Source organism: Salmo trutta, chromosome 26, assembly GCF_901001165.1.
Source record: "Salmo trutta chromosome 26, fSalTru1.1, whole genome shotgun sequence".
Lineage (NCBI taxonomy): Eukaryota > Metazoa > Chordata > Actinopteri > Salmoniformes > Salmonidae > Salmo > Salmo trutta.
Window position 1 is genome coordinate 22149601 of NC_042982.1, and position 18839 is coordinate 22168439.

At 43.7% G+C, this 18839-nt stretch overlaps 1 protein-coding gene across 3 annotated transcripts in view; it reads left to right on the forward strand.

The window, feature by feature from the left end:
- The window catches only part of LOC115163432 (membrane-associated phosphatidylinositol transfer protein 3), a 170990-nt gene that overhangs the window by 136020 nt on the left and 16131 nt on the right, over nucleotides 1–18839 (forward strand). For all 3 annotated transcript variants that reach the window (XM_029715287.1, XM_029715288.1, XM_029715289.1), the window contains exons 11-13: nucleotides 3305–3499; nucleotides 4105–4253; nucleotides 7533–7649. In XM_029715287.1, coding sequence (XP_029571147.1) covers nucleotides 3305–3499; nucleotides 4105–4253; nucleotides 7533–7649 — 461 coding nt within the window. The remainder of the gene's footprint in view (nucleotides 1–3304; nucleotides 3500–4104; nucleotides 4254–7532; nucleotides 7650–18839) is intronic.

Here is an 18839-nt window from a genome sequence, read left to right on the forward strand (position 1 = left end):
CACACACACACACACATAAACACAGACAGAAGCATCATGAAAACAAAAATCCAACACACAAATTGCCTCTTCATAGATAGCCGGTTATATAGAGGAATACAAACGGGGGTCCTCTAACAGATGACCAGTAGCATTGGAGATGCACTGCTCCCTGTTTAGCATTCTGATACAGGTACATGCTCTCATTGTGTATCTCCATATCCTACCATCCATGCTGCTCTCTCAAACTGTTCCCTCCTCATCCCCTCCCCCCTGCTGCCCATAATAGAGATCATCCAGCCTTTGTGTTCTACTGGCCCTGTCATAATGTAAAAATGAGATTCCTGACTACTGATGGATCTGCTGGTTCAACATGGAGAGGACATATCCTGCTGAGAACATGTCATCAAACAGGGTCTGGTCCACCCTCTACATCTGTGGCATCCAGTAATTCAGCGCTCGGTAACCAGTAATCACACACACATACAAAAATACAAATACAAAAATGACAAATGCATGCACACATCCTCTGACACACACACACACATACATTATACACACACTGACCTGGCCTTAAATATGGCTGTGCTTAATGGAAAGTTCTCCAGGCAGACATTCAGGCAGATACTCAGACTGTCTCTTCCTTTCAGAGGAACAGTCAGTCAATGTTAAATGTAATGAGAGAGATTACCATGCTATACGGCAAGTGTCTTACATATAACTGAGACAGAGGACAGACCGACAACAGACTGTGTCTGCATCTCAAATGGGACCCTATTCCCTATAGTGCATTACTTTTGACCATGACCCTGATCAGAAGTAGTGCACTATGTAGTGAATAGGGTGCCATTTGGGAGACACCCAGTTGGATATTGTTATTGGGTTGCTTTTATGGATATTTTTATGTCGACACTTTTATTATTATATATTTTTTTTACATTCAATTCACTGTCTTTGTCCTTCCCCTCCCTCTTTCTGTCTATAGTACAGTACACCATAGCATAGTTGTTACAGAAGGCTAATGATAATGTTTCCAGATCTGGAGAATTGATTGGAACAATATTGATGCACTCAGATAGCCTATACTACAGATTGTATTACCATAAACAACAACACTGTACTGTAACACTGAACTGTAACCATGCCAACCAGACCTGGGCCCTAGTTATCATACTGCCACAGAAAGAGAGCATATGTGACCAACTGGCTGAAATCGGTCTTATGTAGCCACATTTTTTTAACATTGGATAAAAGTAGAGACTCAGAGCTACAAAATGTTATCATACACTGCATTTTTGAGGAACAATGGGAAAGTAATTCTCCTTTGAAAGTTGATAAACCTTTAAACTCACTTTTGAGAAAATGGCCTTTGAATGCTTTAGTACCTACTGGAGAGCTCTCCTTTGTCAACATCCATTCAACGTTTTTCACACCCTCTTAAGCCAGCCCCACATCATCTTATGTGCTAAACAGTGAGTAGTGTAGTAAAGATTAAGACTAAAACTGGTGAAAGTAGTAGCCTACAATAAGGAAAAATTCCAGGTTAACAGAAAGTGTCCAGAAAAAAATATTTTATAAATATTAGATGACGCTTACCCAGACACACTTGTCTAAATTGATGGGTCATGTGAAAGAAATGCTATAACCCCCAGCCACATCCAGTGGAGGAAAAAGTACTAAATTGTCATACTTGAGTAAAAGTAAAGATACCTTAATAGAAAATTACTAAAATAAAATCACCTAGTAAAATACTACTTGAGTGAAGTAAAAGTTGCCAAAAATATTAATAGTAAATTACAGCCAAATGGCTACTTGCATAGTAGCAATATCAGAAATAGATAGGGTAACTATGCTGCTGGTAACAATTTAATTACGTTTTTTTGCCAACGTTTACTGACACCGGCCATATTCAACCGGTGTTGAGCGTTCGTAAATTCATCAGTTATTCTGCCCTCTGGCACACTCAGACAAGAGTGCTCTGAAACAGTTGTTGCAGTGACGTTCTATTGAAATGGATACTTACATAGTTGAGTCTTTTCTTAAATGTTACTATGCGATACATTAAAAAAAGCCGCGTTAGACAGGATTACCTACACAAACTGACCAGCTCAAATAGACAGAAGCCTTCTATATGGCAGACCAATCCAAACTCATCTCTCGGCTTGTCCAGCCCACTCATTATCTCAGCCAATCATGGGTAGCGGGAAGGTTGCTGACTTTTTCTGTGGCTTAACCAACTAGGCTTGTTATTTAACAAGTTTATTTGTATTTACAGATGGCATGCAAGTTTGTTATTAAGGCACATGAAAGTTCACGTTCGAGAAGGCGTTTCTGATGAAAAAAAAACATTTTTTTTATTTTTTTTTAAGTTTCCGTTCAAACGGCTCTCCTGTGAGGTAGTGACTCGTGACATACGCCTAGTTTCCTGAAACGGGTAACATATTGTCAAGCTATTACAGACATATAGAATGGAAAGGAAATAGAAGAAAAGGGATTACAACTCTTGGTAAAATAAGGGGAAAGGAACAAATACAAATAGAATTAACAGTTGAGTTGGATGAAGAGAAAATACATTGGCCTCAACATGTCTTGGAAATGACACATTTCCCTTGTAGTCTGTCTCTCTCCTTTCTCGTCATCACTCTTTCTCTTGCCCTCCCTCCCTCCCTCCTTCTTTATTCCAGAGAGGCTCCTGTGAAGTTCAACATAAATGTATAATTAAACAGAAGGAGTGGTCACTTGTCTCTGTAAGAATTATATTATTGATGTGATCTGCTACTACTATGCCATGTCTCTTAGAGACTATCCTTTATTTCCATGTTCTCTGATACAACCATATATATCACAGGGGAATACAAGTTTCCTCCTTCCATCTACAGGTCTACAGAGCAAATAATGCCTGTACATTGGAGGGACAAAACAAACACATCCATCCAAACATACAGGGCTAAAGGTGATCAGTAACTATGTCCATCTGGGCTGTAGTGTAGTTGTTAACATTTTCCCTCACTGACCTCTCTCTCAGCTCCTGGAGTTGGGTGTGTTGATTGGTTATCACCATCGGTCACAATCCCTGGACCATTACAAGCCCAACCTAATTACCTGACAATGTGTGTGTCCAAGGCCTTCCTCTGGGACACACAGAACAAGCCAATACCACATACTCTCCTATTAGACCATGTAACAGCATTGATTCACAGAGAACGTTACTAGTTCATTGTTATATAATTGAACTCCCTCTCCCTCTCTAACTCTTTCTACCTACCTACCTATCTCTCTCTCTCTCGCTCTCTCCCTCTCTCCCTCTCACCCTCTCACCCTCTAGCTGACGGTATCCAGAGCCACCCAGAGGTGTTCCTGGAGGCAGAGCCCAGTCCTGGTGACCCGACCGTGCCCCCTTCCCCTGAAACAGACAGTGGGAGGGGAGGAGGAGGAGGAGGGCGCAGGGCCAGTGTGTCCAGCATGGACAGTGAGACGTCCTTCTGCTCTGTGGGCCGGATGAGTAGTATCATCACCAACAGTGAGTGGGAGAGAGAACAAAAGAGAGACAGGCAGAGAGGGAGAGAAAGGCAAGAGATAGAGGGCATGAGAGAGAGAAAGAGGTGGAGAGAGAACAAGAGGGAATGAGAGAGAAAGATGCATAGAGAGAGAGAGGGGGGGAGGGCATAGAGAGAGAGAAGGGGGTGGAGACTGCTCATTAGCAATCAGAACAAAAGGTCACATTCGGGCTACGCTTTGTACATTATTTAATCAATTATCTACAGTGGGTAGATATAGCCTGACTCATGAGACCCAACTTTGCCTCTCCAGATTTTACCTCACATTAACCTACTTCTATTGCTAATCTAATACTGTGGTGGCTAAAAGACCAGATGAATAATACCAATTAGTACCCACAAATCACTTTAAATAACTCCAAGAAAACCTTATCTTGATATGCCTGTGTTAATTATCTCCCTTCCGTGTGTTTCTTTCTCTGTGTGTGTGTGTGTGTGTGTGTGTGTGTGTGTGTGTGTGTGTGTGTGTGTGTGTGTGTGTGTGTGTGTGTGTGTGCGTGCGTGCGTGCGTGCGTGCGTGCGTGCGTGCGTGCGTGCGTGCGTGCGTGCGTGCGTGCGTGCGCCTCAGTTTCCAGTAGCTGGTGGGGCTCTAAGAGGTTGGACTATTCTCTGTACTGTCCAGACGTGCTGACCTCCTTCCCCACTGTGGCACTGCCTCATCTCTTCCATGCCTCCTACTGGGAGTCCACTGATGTAGCTGCGTTTGTGCTCCGACAGGTAACACCCCCCTATATGTGTCTGTGTTCTGACTATTGAGACTAGAATTCAGATCATGTATACTATTATTTGTGCTGTGGATTGTGGTTATGTGTGCTTGCATGCATATGAGCAGCAGGTAGCCTATCTGTTAAGAGATTTGGCCTGTAACCGAAAGGTTGCTGTTTTGAATCCCCGAGCTGACAAGGTGAAAAATCTGTCCATGTGCCCTTGAGCAAGGCACTTGACCCTAATTGCCCCTGTTAGTCACTCTGGATAAGAACATCTGCTAAATTTCTAAAATGTCAAATGTAACTAGGTGTTTGTGTGCGCTTGTATTATGTTTATGTAGGAGGTGTGTGTGGGTCTGCTCGTGGTGTCCTCAGACCCTCACAGAGTAATTAAAACCAGCCAGGGTGTCATGACCTATTAAAGCCCATCCTGACCACTGAAAGCCTTTTTACTTGGTAATTAGAGAGCAATGAGAAGAGACCAGAGCAGCCACCCAGTACAGTAAGGGGTTGTGTCTAAAATTGCACCTTATTCCCTATATAGTGCACTACGTCTCTTATGACCAAAAATAACTTCTGGACATCAGGACTGCGATTACTCACCACGGACTGGCAGAATCCTTTTCTGCCTTTAACGAGTCTGACGAGCCCGACGCGAACGATATACTGCTTTATCGGGAACAGGCCCAGATCCCCGTGATTTGCGTGAAGAGGAGGCAGAGAAAAAGGGGCAGTAGGGCGGGCTGCCTTCAGAGAATTCGTAGCCGATCGAATAAACCCCTACTTCCTTCCATTCTGCTAGCAAACGTGCAATCTTTGGAGAATAAAATCGATGACCTACGCACAAGATTAAACTACCAACGGGACATTCAAAACAATATCTTATGCTTCACGGAGTCGTGGCTGAACAACGACAATATCAACATACAGCTGGCTGGTTATACTTCCTGTAGCACTAATTCCAAAAAGTTTTGGAACACTGTGAAGTCCATGGAGAATAAGAGCCCCTCCTCCCAGCTACCCGCTACACTGAGACTGGGAAACAGTGTCACCACCGATAAATCCACGATAATTGAGAATTTCAATAAGCATTTCTCTGCGGCTGGCCATGCTTTTCACCTGGCTACCACAGCATCGGCCAACAGCTCTGCACCCCACACAGCAACAGCCGTCTTCATTGACCTGGCTAAGGCTTTCGACTCTGTCAATCACCGTATTCTTGGTTTTGGTTTCTCAAATGACTGCCTTGCCTGGTTCACTAACTACTTCTCAGATTGAGTTCAGTGTGTCAAATTGGAGGGCCTGTTGTCCGGACCTCTGGCAGTCTCTATGGGGGTGCCACAGGGTTCAATTCTCGGGCCGACTCTTTTCTCTGTATACATGTCGCTCTTGCTGCTGGTGAGTCTCTGATCCACCTCTACACAGACAACACCATTCTGTATACTTCTGGCCCTTCTTTGGACACTGTGTTAACTAACCTCCAGACGAGCTTCAATGCCATACAACTCTCCTTCCGTGGCCTCCAACTGCTCTTAAATACAAGTAAAACTAAATGCATGCTCTTCAACCGATCGCTGCATGCACCTGCACGCCCGTCCAGTATCACTACTCTGGACGGTTCTGACTTAGAATATGTGGACAAGTACAAATACCTAGGTGTCTGGTTAGACTGTAAACTCTCCTTCCAGACTCACATCAAACATCTCCAATCCAAAGTTAAATCTAGAATTGGCTTCCTATTTCGCAACAAAGCATCTTTTGCTCATGCTGCCAAACATACCCTCGTAAAACTGACCATCCTACCGATCCTCGACTTCGGCGATGTCATTTACAAAATAGCCTCCAACACTCTACTCAGCAAATTGGATGTAGTCTATTACAGTGCCATCCGATTTGTCACCAAAGCCCCATATACTACCCACCACTGCGACCTGTATGCTCACGTTGGCTGGTCCTCACTACATATTTGTCGCCAAACCCACTGGCTCCAGGTCATCTATAAGTCTTTGCTTGGTAAAGCTCCACCTTTTCTCAGCTCACTGGTCACCATAGCAACACCCACCCATAGCACACGTTCCAGCAGGTATATTTCACTGGTCATCCCCAAAGCCAACACCTCATTTGTCTGTCTTTCCTTCCAGTTTTCTGCTGCCAATGACTGGAACGAACTGCAAAAATCACTGAAGTTGGAGACTTATATCTCCCTCACTAACTTTAAGCGTCTGCTGTCAGAGCAGCTTATCGATCGCTGCAGCTGTACATAGCCCATCTTTAAATAGCCCATCCAACTACCTACCTCATCTCCATATTTGTTTTTGTTTTTCGGCTCTTTCGCACACCAGTATTTCTACTTGCACATCCTCATCTGCACAGCTATCACTCCAGTGTTTATTGCTAAATTGCAATTACTTTGCCACTATTGGCCTATTTATTGCCTTACCTCCTTACTTCATTTGCACACATTGTATACAGATTTTTCTATTGTGTTATTGACTGTACGTTTGTTTATCTCATGTGTCTCTCTGTGTTGTTGTTTTTGTTGCACTGCTTTGCTTTATCTTGGCCAAGTCGCAGTTGTAAATGAGAACTTGTTCTGAACTGGCCTACCTGGTTAAATAAAGGTAAAAATAAATAAAAAAGGGTTCGCACAAACTTACTCCCAGTGGTTCACACAAACTTACTGCCCTGGTCAAGTTTGAATTAAGTAAAATCAATCACCTTTTCTTATCATTGCTGTGTAATAAGAGGTTGAAACTTAAACTAGGATCTCATTAATGCAGTCATGGAGTTAAACTCCTTCTCTCATTGCAACCTGTCTTTTCCTCTCTTCTCCTCTTTGAAAACACATCATTAGCCCGGCTGTTTCATTAGCCTGGCTGCACATTGATTAGGCTAAAGACAGGTTCTTTTCTCTCAACTTCTGAGATGAAATGTACATGTAGTCCACCTCATAACAAATCATCCAAAGGCTAGCCTGTTAATACGCCTGAATCTTCCTCCTGACAAATGAGCTCCTGTTAGCAGCTGTGACAGTGTACGCCTCAAGATAATGACAGTCCCAGTTTCATTCTCTCTCAAGTGTGTTCGAGCACCAGAGGATGAGTATTCCATGTAATTGTTTTGTCTAGTGTATGTATGCCACTCCACTGATAAATGTGCATCAGGTGCCTAAATGTAGACTAGGGATTCTGTTTGAGAAGTGCCATCATACTGAGTGGACTAAGCAGGCGGTGGATTAATGAACCGTGTGTGTGTGTCCATGCTTGTGTGCTTGTGTGTGTTCATGCAGCTCATGAGATGCGACAGTGTTAAGACCCAGGAAGCTGACAGCAAGGACTCAGCCCCCTTCTCTCCATCTAGCCCACGGGAGAAGTGGCTTCGCAGGAGGACGCCTGTCAAACTGAGGGTGAGGAAACCAACATGAGTTATTCATGGAAGATAAAGGACAGTTCAGTAGGAAGTGTCAATATCACCTTTATCCCCACACTGGATTCAATGGCTATGTCCTAAATGGCACCCTATTCACTATATAGTGTACAGTACTACTTTTGACCTGGGATAAAAGAAGTGCGCTATATAGAGAATAGGGTGCCATTTCAAATCAAACTTTGTCACATGCGCCAAATATGACAGGTGTAGACTTTACCGTGAAATGCTTACTTACAAGCCCTTAACCAACAGTGCAGTTCAAGAAATAGAGTTAAGAAAATATTTACTAAATAAACTAAAGTAAAAAATCTAATCAAATCAAAAAGTAACAGAAGAAAATTACCTAAAAATAACGAGGCTGTATATGGGGGTACCGGTACCGAGTCGGGGGTACAGGTTAGTCGAGGTAATTTGTAAAGTGACTACGCATAGATAATAAACAGCGAGTAGCAGCAGTGTAAAAACATAGGGGGTGGGGGGTCAATGTAAATAATCCGGGTGGCCATTTATTAATTGTTCTGTTGTCTTATGGCTTGGGGGTAGAAGCTGTTAAGGAGCCTTTTGGTCCTAGACTTGGCGCTCCGGTACCGCTTGCCGTGCGGTAGCAGAGAGAACAGTCTATGACTTGGGTGACTGGAGTCTTTGACAATTTTTATGACCTTCCTCTGACACCACCTAGTACAGGGGTGGGCAACTCCAGTCCTCGAGGACCTGATTGGTGTCACACTTTTTCTCCATCCTTACCAAACACAGCTGGTTAATCAAATTGCATTCTAAACTGAAGATCATGATTAGGTGATTATTGGAGTCAGGTGTGTTAGCTGGGGCAAAACTGTGACACCTATCAGGCCCTTCGAGGACTGGAATTGCCCACCCCTGGCCTTGAATATAGGACCTTGATGTCAGGACGTTTGGCCCCAGTGATGTACTGGGCTGTACGCGCTACCCTCTATTGCACCTTATGGTCGGAGGTCGAGCAGTTGCCATACCAGGTGATGATGCTCTCGATGGTGCAGCTGTATTACTTTTTGAGGATCTGGGGACCCATGCCAAATCTTTGTCTCCTGAGGGGGAAAAGGTGTTGTCGTGTCCTCTTCACAACTGTCTTGGTGTTTTTGAACCATGATAGTTTGTTGTTGATGTAGACACCAAGGAACTTGAAACTAAAGACCTGCTCCAATTCAGCCCCATCAATGTTAGTGGGGGCCTGTTCGGCCCTCCGTTTCCTATAGTCCACGATCAGCTCCTTTGTCTTGCTCACATTGAGGGAGAGGTTGTTGTCCTGGCACCACATGGCCAGGTCTCTGACCTCCTCCCTATAGGCTCTCTCATCGTTGTCGGTGATCAGGCCTACCACTCTTGTGTCGTCAGCAAACTTAATGATGGTGTTGGAGTCATGGTTGGCCATGCTGTCGTGGGTGAACAGAGAGTGCAGGAGGGGACGAAGCACGCACCCCTGAGGGGCCCCAGTGTTGAGGATCAGCATGACAGATGTGTTGTTGCCTACCTTTACCACCTAGGGGTGGCCTGTCAGGAAGTCCAGGATCCAGTTGCAGAGGGAGGTGTTTAGTCCCAGGGACCTTAGCTTAGTGATGAACTTTGTGGGTACTATGGTGTTGAATGCTGAGCTGTAGTCAATGAACAGTATTCTCACATACAGTGGGGGGGAAAAGTATTTGATCCCCTGCTGATTTTGTACGTTTGCCCACTGACAAAGAAATGATCAGTCTATAATTTTAATAGTAGGTTTATTTGAACAGTGAGAGACAGAATAACAACAAAAAAATCTAGAAAAACTCATGTCAAAAATGTTATAAAATTATTTGCATTTTAATGAGGGAAATAAGTATTTGACCCCTCTGCAAAACATGACTTAGTACTTTCTGGCAAAACCCGTGTTGGCAATCACAGAGGTCAGACATTTCTTGTAGTTGGCCACCAGGTTTGCACACATCTCAGGAGGGATTTTGTCCCACTCCTTTTTGCAGATCTTCTCCAAGTCATTAAGGTTTCGAGGCTGACGTTTGGCAACTCGAACCTTCAGCTCCCTCCACAGATTTTCTATGGGATTAAGGTCTGGAGACTGGCTAGGCCACTCCAGGACCTTAATGTGCTTCTTCTTGAGCCACTCCTTTGTTGCCTTGGCCGTGTGTGTTGGGTAATTGTCATGCTGGAATACCCATCCACGACCCATTTTCAATGCCCTGGCTGAGGGAAGGAGGTTCTCACCCAAGATTTGATGGTACATGGCCCCGTCCATCGTCCCTTTGATGCGGTGAAGTTGTCCTGTCCCCTTTGCAGAAAAACACCCCCAAAGCATAATGTTTCCACCTCCATGTTTGACGGTGGAGATGGTGTTCTTGGGGTCATAGGCAGCATTCCTCCTCCTCCAAACACGGCGAGTTGAGTTGATGTCAAAGAGCTCCATTTTGGTCTCATCTGACCACAACATTTTCACCAGTTGTCCTCTGAGTCATTCAGATGTTCATTGGCAAACTTCAGACGGGCATGTATATGTATTCTTGAGCAGGGGGACCTTGCGGGCGCTGCAGGATTTCAGTCCTTCACGGCATAGTGTGTTACCAATTGTTTTCTTGGGGACTATGGTCCCAGCTGCCTTGAGATCATTGACAAGATCCTCCCGTGTAGTTCTGGGCTGATTCCTCACCGTTCTCATGATCATTGCAACTCTACGAGGTGAGATCTTGCATGGAGCCCCAGGCCGAGGGATATTGACAGTTCTTTTGTGTTTCTTCCATTTGCAAATAATCACACCAAATGTTGTCACCTTCTCACCAAGCTGCTTGGCGATGGTCTTGTAGCCCATTCCAGCCTTGTGTAGGTCTACAATCTTGTCCCTGACATCCTTGGAGAGCTCTTTGGTCTTGGCCATGGTGGAGAGTTTGGAATCTGATTGATTGATTGCTTTTGTGGACAGGTGTCTTTTATACAGGTAACAAACTGAGATTAGGAGCACTCCCTTTAAGAGTGTGCTCCTAATCTCAGCTCGTTACCTGTATAAAAGACACCTGGGAGCCAGAAATCTTTCTGATTGAGAGGGGGTCAAATATTTATTTCCCTCATTAAAATGCAAATCAATTTATAACATTTTTGACATGCGTTTTTCTGGATTTTTTGTTGTTGTTATTCTGTCTCTCACTGTTCAAATAAACCTACCATTAAAATTATAGACTGATCCTTTCTTTATCAGTGGGCAAACGTACAAAATCAGCAGGGGGTCAAACACTTTTTTCCTCCACTGTAGGTGTTCATTTTGTCCAGGTGGGAAAGGGAAGTAGGGTGTGCGATTGACATTGCGTCACCTGTGGATCTGTTGGGGCGGTATGCGAATTGGAGTGGGTCTAGGGTTTCCGGCATAATGGTGTTGATGTGAGTCATGACCAGCCTTTCAAAGCACTTCATGGCTAACGTGAGTGCTATGGGGCGGTAATAATTTAGCCAGGTTACTTTCGCTTTCTTGGGCACAGGGACTATGGTGGTCTGTTTGAAAGTATTACAGACTTGGTCAGGGAACGGTTGAAAATGTCAGTGAAGACACTTGCCAGTTGGTCCGCACATACTTTGAGTACACGTCCTGGTAATCCATCTGGCCCCGCGGCTTTGTGAATGTTGACCTGCTTAGAGGTCTTGCTCACGTCGGCTACGGAGTATGTGATCACGCAGTCGTCCAGAACAGCTGATGCTCTCATGCGTGCTTCAGTGTTACTTGCCACGAAGCGAGCATAAAAGGCATTTAGCTCGTCTGGTAGGCTTGCGTCACTGGGCAGCTTGCCGCTGTGTTTCCCTTTGTAGTCTGTAGTAGTTTTCAAACCCTGCCACATTCAATGAGCGTAAGAGTTGTTGTATTGACGCTTTGCCTGTTTGATGGTTCATCACAGGGCATAGCGGGATTTCTTATAAGGGTCCGAATTAGTGTCCCGCTCCTTGAAAGCGGCAGCTCTACCCTTTAGCTCACTGCGGATGTTGCCTGTAATCCATGGTTTCTGTTTGGGGTATGTACGTATGGTCACTGTGGGGACGACGTCATTGTTGCACTTATTGATGAAGCCAGAGACTGATGTGGTGTACTCTTCAATGCCATCGGAAGAATCCCGGAACATATTCCAGTCTGTGCTAGCAAAACAGTCCTGTGGCTTAGCATCTGCGTCATCTGACCACTTCTTTATTGACCGAGTCACTGGTGCTTCCTACTTTAGTTTTTGCTTGTAAGCAGGAATCAGGAGGATAGAATTATGGTCAGATTTGCCAAATAGAGGGTGAGGGAGAGCTTTGTACGCGTCTCTGTGTGTGGAGTAAAGGTGGTCTAGAGTTTTTTTTCCCTCTGGTTGCACATTTAACATGCTGGTAGAAATGAGGTAAAACGGATTTAAGTTTCCCTGCATTAAAGTCCTCAGCCTCTAGGAGTCCCACTTCTGGATGAGCATTTTCTTGTTTGCTTATGGCCTTATAGAGCTCGTTGATGCGTTCTTAGTCCCAGCATCGGTTTGTGGTGGTAAATAATATAGATGAGAACTCTCTTGGTAAATAGTGTGGTCTACAGTTTATCATGAGGTATTCTACCTCAGGCGAGCAATACCTCGAGACTTCTTTAATATTAGACATTGCACACCAGCAGTTATTGACAAATAGACACACTCTCCCGCCCCTGGTCTTACCAGATGTAGCTGCTCTGTCCTGCCAATGCACGGAGAAGCCAGCCAGTTCTATATTATCCATGTTGTCGTTTAGCCAAGTCTCGTGAAACATAAGATATTACAGTTTTTAATGTCTTGTTGGTAGGATAGTCTTAATCGTGGATTGTCCAGTTTGTTTTCCAATGATTGCACGTTGGCCAATAATACGGAGGGTAGTGGTGGTTTACCTACTCGTCAGCGAATTCTTACAAGGCACCCCGCCCTCCTCCCCATTTTTCTCTGTCTTTTCTTCACGCGGTTGACAGGGTTTTTACCTTGTCTTGACAAAGCAGTACATCCTTTGCGTCGGACTCGTTACATTTTTTTTTTGTCCAGTTCAAGGTGAGTAATCGCCGTTCTGATGTCCAGAAGCCCTTTTCTGTCATAAGAGACGGTAGCATCCACATTATGTACAAAATTAGTTACAAACAATGTGAAAAAACGAACAAAATAGCGCAGTTGGTTAGGTGCCCATAAAACGGCAGCCAACCCTCCTGCGCCTTTATCAATATATGGACAGACCCTACTCTATGTACTGGAGAAAGACAGATTATATTCTGTTCAATCCCTGTATGAAGAAATTCCAATAAATATTTAATAATCTTTAGCTGAAATCTGCTTGAGACTTTCAAATGTTTTCTAATTGAATCTCAGTCAGAGACAAAGGGATAAGGACGTGTGCGCATACACACACGCACGCACGCACGCACGCACGCACGCAAGCACACAGTTACACAGGCACTCTTACCATCAGCTTCACACATCTTTTCACAGCTTTAATCATTTCTGCCTCAATAGCATTGGTCTCTTTTAGTTGAACCAAGAAATACACCAACACTGAATGGGTGAAGAGCTTCTGCAATCTTGTGAAATTGTTGCTTGTGTGTCAGTGTGTGGGCTGAGTCCTGAATGTCAGAAAAAAGATGCTAGCACAACACCACAATTAACAGATACTCCAGCATAAAAGACAATATGACTACTGCCAGGCTGAAAAGTCAGCCCAGTCTTTTTCTGGTCCATCTTTTAGTCACAGTATATTCAAAGGAAATAATTAAATAACAATGGGCTTTTGTCCAGTTATATTATGTACTGCGTGGCCAACTGGAACATATCTACATTTAAGGAAACTGGCCATAGGTTTTATTTTTGGACTGTGTCTTACATGCTCTGCTCCAGCCTCCAAGCCTGTGATCTGTCTCTTGTGTGGTGGTAGATGAGAGACAGCTGGAGGAGGAGCAGCTTGGAGAATATGACCTGAATATGATATCTGGTATAGCTGTATTGCTATACAGTCTCCTGGTGCCCGGTATCGACTTTATCTGGGCTCTGCCAGCTCATCCAGGGGATAGTGATACCCTGCCTGGTGTCAGTGATGCTGTGACTTCAGTTCACTCTCCTTACTAGGGGCTCTTTGTCACTGATGTAGTGGGGCCACCGCTGTCTGTGCTGCTTCCTGAGCACCATTGTGACCAGTAAAACGGGGGTCTGCCTCTCCAACGTTCTCCATCTCCTCCTCTCAGTGTGTGTCTGAGGGCAAGGTGAACTCACCACTCACCCAGTGTGATAGCGATATGTTCTGCTATTTTCCCATAAGACAGGCATTCATGCAGAGAGATTCAGCAGTGACCTGTAGCAGAGAAATGTGGTCACTGGCCTGATATTGGAATTAATCTGGTCTTTCAGCCTGTTCACAGCAGTAGACAGTGCTGCAGATGTGCCTGTGTGTGTGTGTGTGTGTGTGTGTGTGTGTGTGTGTGTGTGTGTGTGTGTGTGTGTGTGTGTGTGTGTGTGTGTGTGTGTGTGTGTGTGTGTGTGTGTGTGTGTGTGTGTGTGTGTGTGTGTGTGTGTGTGTGTGTGTGTGTGTGTGTCTAAGGCATGCTGAGATGCCACAGCTTCAGTTCAGCATGGCTCGGAACTGGCGAGGATTAATTATTGACAAACTTAATCTGTTTACCTGCTTCATTAGATGACAATAACTGGTGTCCCAATATTCATGATACAGAGACTAACACATCACATCAGTCTACAACATTAGTTAGTGTGCTCAAACTAAGCTCATGGAGCTATGTAATAAGAGTATTATGTAGCCTTTATACAGTTCTGCTGCATATGATGTGGTAGTTTATGTATAATAAACAATGTACCATTTGGTAACACTGCGTATTTCTGTGACATCGAATATGCTCAGAAATGCCCAAAAAAGCACGTTAGGGTTCATTAGATACTTAGGCCTCTATTTTCGGCTTGCATTAAGGGGGCGCAAGTTAGACAGTTTTAACTTGTAAAAGCCAGCACTCTGTCTATTTTCCAGCTCTGGTGCAGTTGGTTATGACATCAATTTTGCCAGCGGAAGTGCACAGTAGCCTAATCAGTTGCATATGACCAATGTTTTATTATATCACGAGCAGCTTAACAGTCAACAGGCATTCCTTTCTTTATATTGGACATCCATACAGGTTGTTCTTCATTAGTCATATGTGCAATGCTCATTGAATGAAAGGTTTCAGCAACTGTAGGAAGTCTGTTTAGGAACATCAAGTTATTACAATAGACTGCTTATTGTTTTTCCTTTATCATTTTGTAAAAAAATTGCATCTTCCATTTTCATCTGTTGGACTGAACTGTCAAATCTCGGGAATTCCGATTACTGTCCTTGGTGCTGTATCCACTTGTAGCCTAGGCTATTTGCCTGTTTGTTTGTTTACCTTTTACGTGGCAAAGTCACTAACAGGCCATATCAATGGCAATGGTAGGCTTATCTCATTATAACGTTTGGGCAATGTCCAATTGTCCATGGCTTGAACATGCAGTGCATTTTCGAAGAGCGAATGCAATGTGTGTAGTGGAATATTTCCATGTTGAAGTCAATAACAAAACTAGATAGGCTACATGTTTGTTATAACTAGGCCTATTATAGGATTACTGTATGCTATTTAATAAACTATCTTCAATGGATAAGACAAACATCCATGCCTCCTGCCAAAGAGCCCTTAGGCCTACTCTACTGTTCAAAAGTTTGGGGTCACTTAGAAATGTCCTTGTTTTTGAAAGAAAAGCACATTTTTTTGTCCATTAAAATAACATAAAATTGATCAGAACAGTGTAGACATTGTTAATGTTGTAAATGACTATTTTAGCTGGAAGCGGCAGATTTTTTTATGGAATATCTACATAGGCGTACAGAGGCCCATTATCAGCAACCATCACTCCTGTGTTCCAATGGCACGTTGTGTTAGCTAATCCAAGTTTATCATTTAAAAGGCTAATTGACCATTAGAAAACCCTTTTGCAATTATGTTAGCACAGCGGAAAACTGTTGTTCTGACTTGTTGAGTATCTGGAACATCAGCATTTGTGGGTTCGATTACAGGCTCAAAATGGCCAGAAACAAAGGGCTTTACTATGAAATTCGTCAGTCTATTCTTGTTCTGAGAAATTAAGGCTATTCCATGCAAGACATTTTCAAGAAACTGAAGATCTCATACAACGCTGTGTACCAGTCCCTTCACAGAAAAGCGCAAACTGGCTCTAACCAGAATAGAAAGAGGAGTTGGAGGCCCCGGTGCACAACTGAGCAAGAGGACAAGTACATTAGAGTGTCTAGTTTGAGAAACAGACGCCTCACAAGTCCTCAACTGGCAGCTTCATTAAATAGTACCCGCAAAACACCAGTCTCAACGTCAGCAGTGAAGAGGCAACTCCGGGATGCTGGCCTTCTAGGCAGAGTTGCAAAGAAAAAGCCATATCTCAGACTGGCCAATAAAAAGAAAAGATTAAGATGGACAAAAGAACACAGACACTGGACAGAGGAACTCTGGCTAGAAGGCCAGCATCCCAGAGTCGCCTCTTCACTGTTGACTTGGATTAGCTAACACAACGTGCCATTGGAACACAGGAGTGATGGTTGCTGATAATGGCCTCTGTACGCCTATGTAGATATTCCAGCTACAATAGTCATTTACAACATTAACAATGTCTTCACTGTTTTTCAGATCAATTTGATGTTATTTTAATGGACAAAAAATTGCTTTTCTTTCAAAAACAAGGACATTAGTGTAGTGTATGTGTGCACACATTGCCTTATGCTCATGTAACGAGAGATGTGATTTATGATGCTTCTGACCCGATCATATTTAGAAATATAGTTGTTGTTTTAAAAAACAGATTGATTGTATTCTGTTTAATTTGATTAAAAAAATTTACTTACTAGAAAGATTCACCATCCATGGATTTATGTTGAGAAAACGTTCATGACTCGAATGCAATGTAATTTCATCTGCAAATAAGTGCAAATCTGATCTGTAAGATGGTTTCATGATGTTTATAAAACATTACATTTTGGAGCAGTATAACATTACATTCCCTGTTTCTCTTTATAGTGGATCTTTATCCAGCTCCTGTGAGAAGTTTTGATGTGCGTAAAACCCATATTCTAAATTGCCTTGTCTGTATTATAAGCCCACGAGGAGAAATTATGGTGCCTGTAACTTTATTTTAACATAGCCTATTTAAAACAAGTTGTTGCTTATTTTTTTAAATTTGAATTATACTCTTTTTAGGCCTTATCAATAGCCTAGTGAATCTTGCTTATTGGCCACCCCTATTTAGCTCATATTTAGTAAATATGGGGCAGGTTATTTAACGAACTAGGCTATAGCGGACTAACATTCAATCAATCAATCAATCAAATTGATTTATAAAGCCCTTCTTACGTCAGCTGATGTCACAAAGCAAGCAATGAAGGTGTAGAAGCACGGTGGCTAGGAAAAACTCCCTAGAAAGGCCAGAACCTAGGAAGAAACCTATAGAGGAACGAGGCTATGAGGGGTGGCCAGTCCTCTTCTGGCTGTGCTGGGTGGAGATTATAACAGAACATGGCAAAGATGTTCAAATGTTCATAGATGACCAGCAGGGTAAAATAATAATAATCACAGTGGTTGTAGAGGGTGCAACAGGTCAGCACCTCAAGAGTGAATGTCAGTTGGCTTTTCATAGCCGATCATTCAGAGTATCTCTACCGCTCCTGCTGTCTCTAGAGAGGTGAAAACAGCAGGTCTGGGACAGGTGAGAGAGAGCGAGAGAGAGAGAGAGCGAGAGAGAGAGAGAGCGAGAGAGAGAGAGCGAGAGAGAGAGAGCGAGAGAGCGAGCGAGAGAGAGAGAGAGAATACTTAAATTCACACAGGACTCTGGATAAGACACAAGAAATACTCCAGATTTAACAGACTGACCCTAGCCCCCAACGCATAAATACCGGAGGCTGAGACAGGAGGGGTCAGGAGACACTGTGGCCCCATCCGACGATACCCCCGGACAGGGCCAAACAGGCAGGATATAACCCACCCACTTTGCCAAAGCACAGCCCCCACACCACTAGAGGGATATCTTCAACCACCAACTTACCATGCTGAGACAAGGCCAAGTATAGCCCACGAAGATCTCCCCCACGGCACAACCCAAGGGGGTGCGCCAACCCAGACAGGAAGACCATGTCAGTGACTCAACCCACTCAAGTGACGCACCCCTCCTAGGGATAGCATGGAAGAGCACCAGTAAGCCAGTGACTCAGCACCTGTAATAGGGTTTGAGGCAGCGAATCCTAGTGGAGAGAGGGGAACCGGCCAGGCAGAGACAGCAAGGGCTGTTCGTTGCTCCAGTGCCTTTCCATTCACCTTCACACTCCTGGACCAGACTACACTCAATCATAGGACCTACTGAAGAGATGGATCTTCAATAAAGACTTAAAGGTTGAGACCGAGTCTGCGTGTCTCACATGGATAGGCAGACCATTCCATAAAAATGGAGCTCTATAGGAGAAAGCCATGCCTCCAGCTGTTTGCTTAGAAATTGTAGTGACAGTAAAGAGGCCTGCGTCTTGTGACCATAGCGTACATGTAGGTATGTACGGCAGGACCAAATTGGAAAGATAGGTAGGAGCAAGCCCATGTAATGCTTTGTAGGTTAGCAGTAAAACCTTGAAATCAGCCCTTGCCTTAACAGGAAGCCAGTGTAGAGAGGCTAGCACTGGAGTAATATGATCACATTTTTGGGTTCTAGTCAAGATTCTAGCAGCCGTGTTTAGCACTAACTGAAGTTTATTTAGTGCTTTATCCGGGTAGCCGGAAAGTAGAGCATTGCAGTAATCTAACCTAGAAGTGACAAAAGCATGGATTCATTTTTCTGCATCACTTTTGGACAGAAAGTTTCATATTTTTTCAATGTTACGTAGATGGAAAAAAGCTATCCTTGAAACAGTCTTGATATGTTCGTCAAATGAGAGATCAGGGTCCAGAGTAACGCCGAGGTCCTTCCCAGTTTTATTTGAGACGATTGTACAACCATCAAGATGAATTGCCAGATTCAACAGAAGATCTCTTTGTTTCTTGGGACCTAGAACTAGCATCTCTGTTTTGTCTGAGTTTAAAAGGAAAACATTTGCCACCATCCACTTCCTTATGTCTGAAACACAGGCTTCC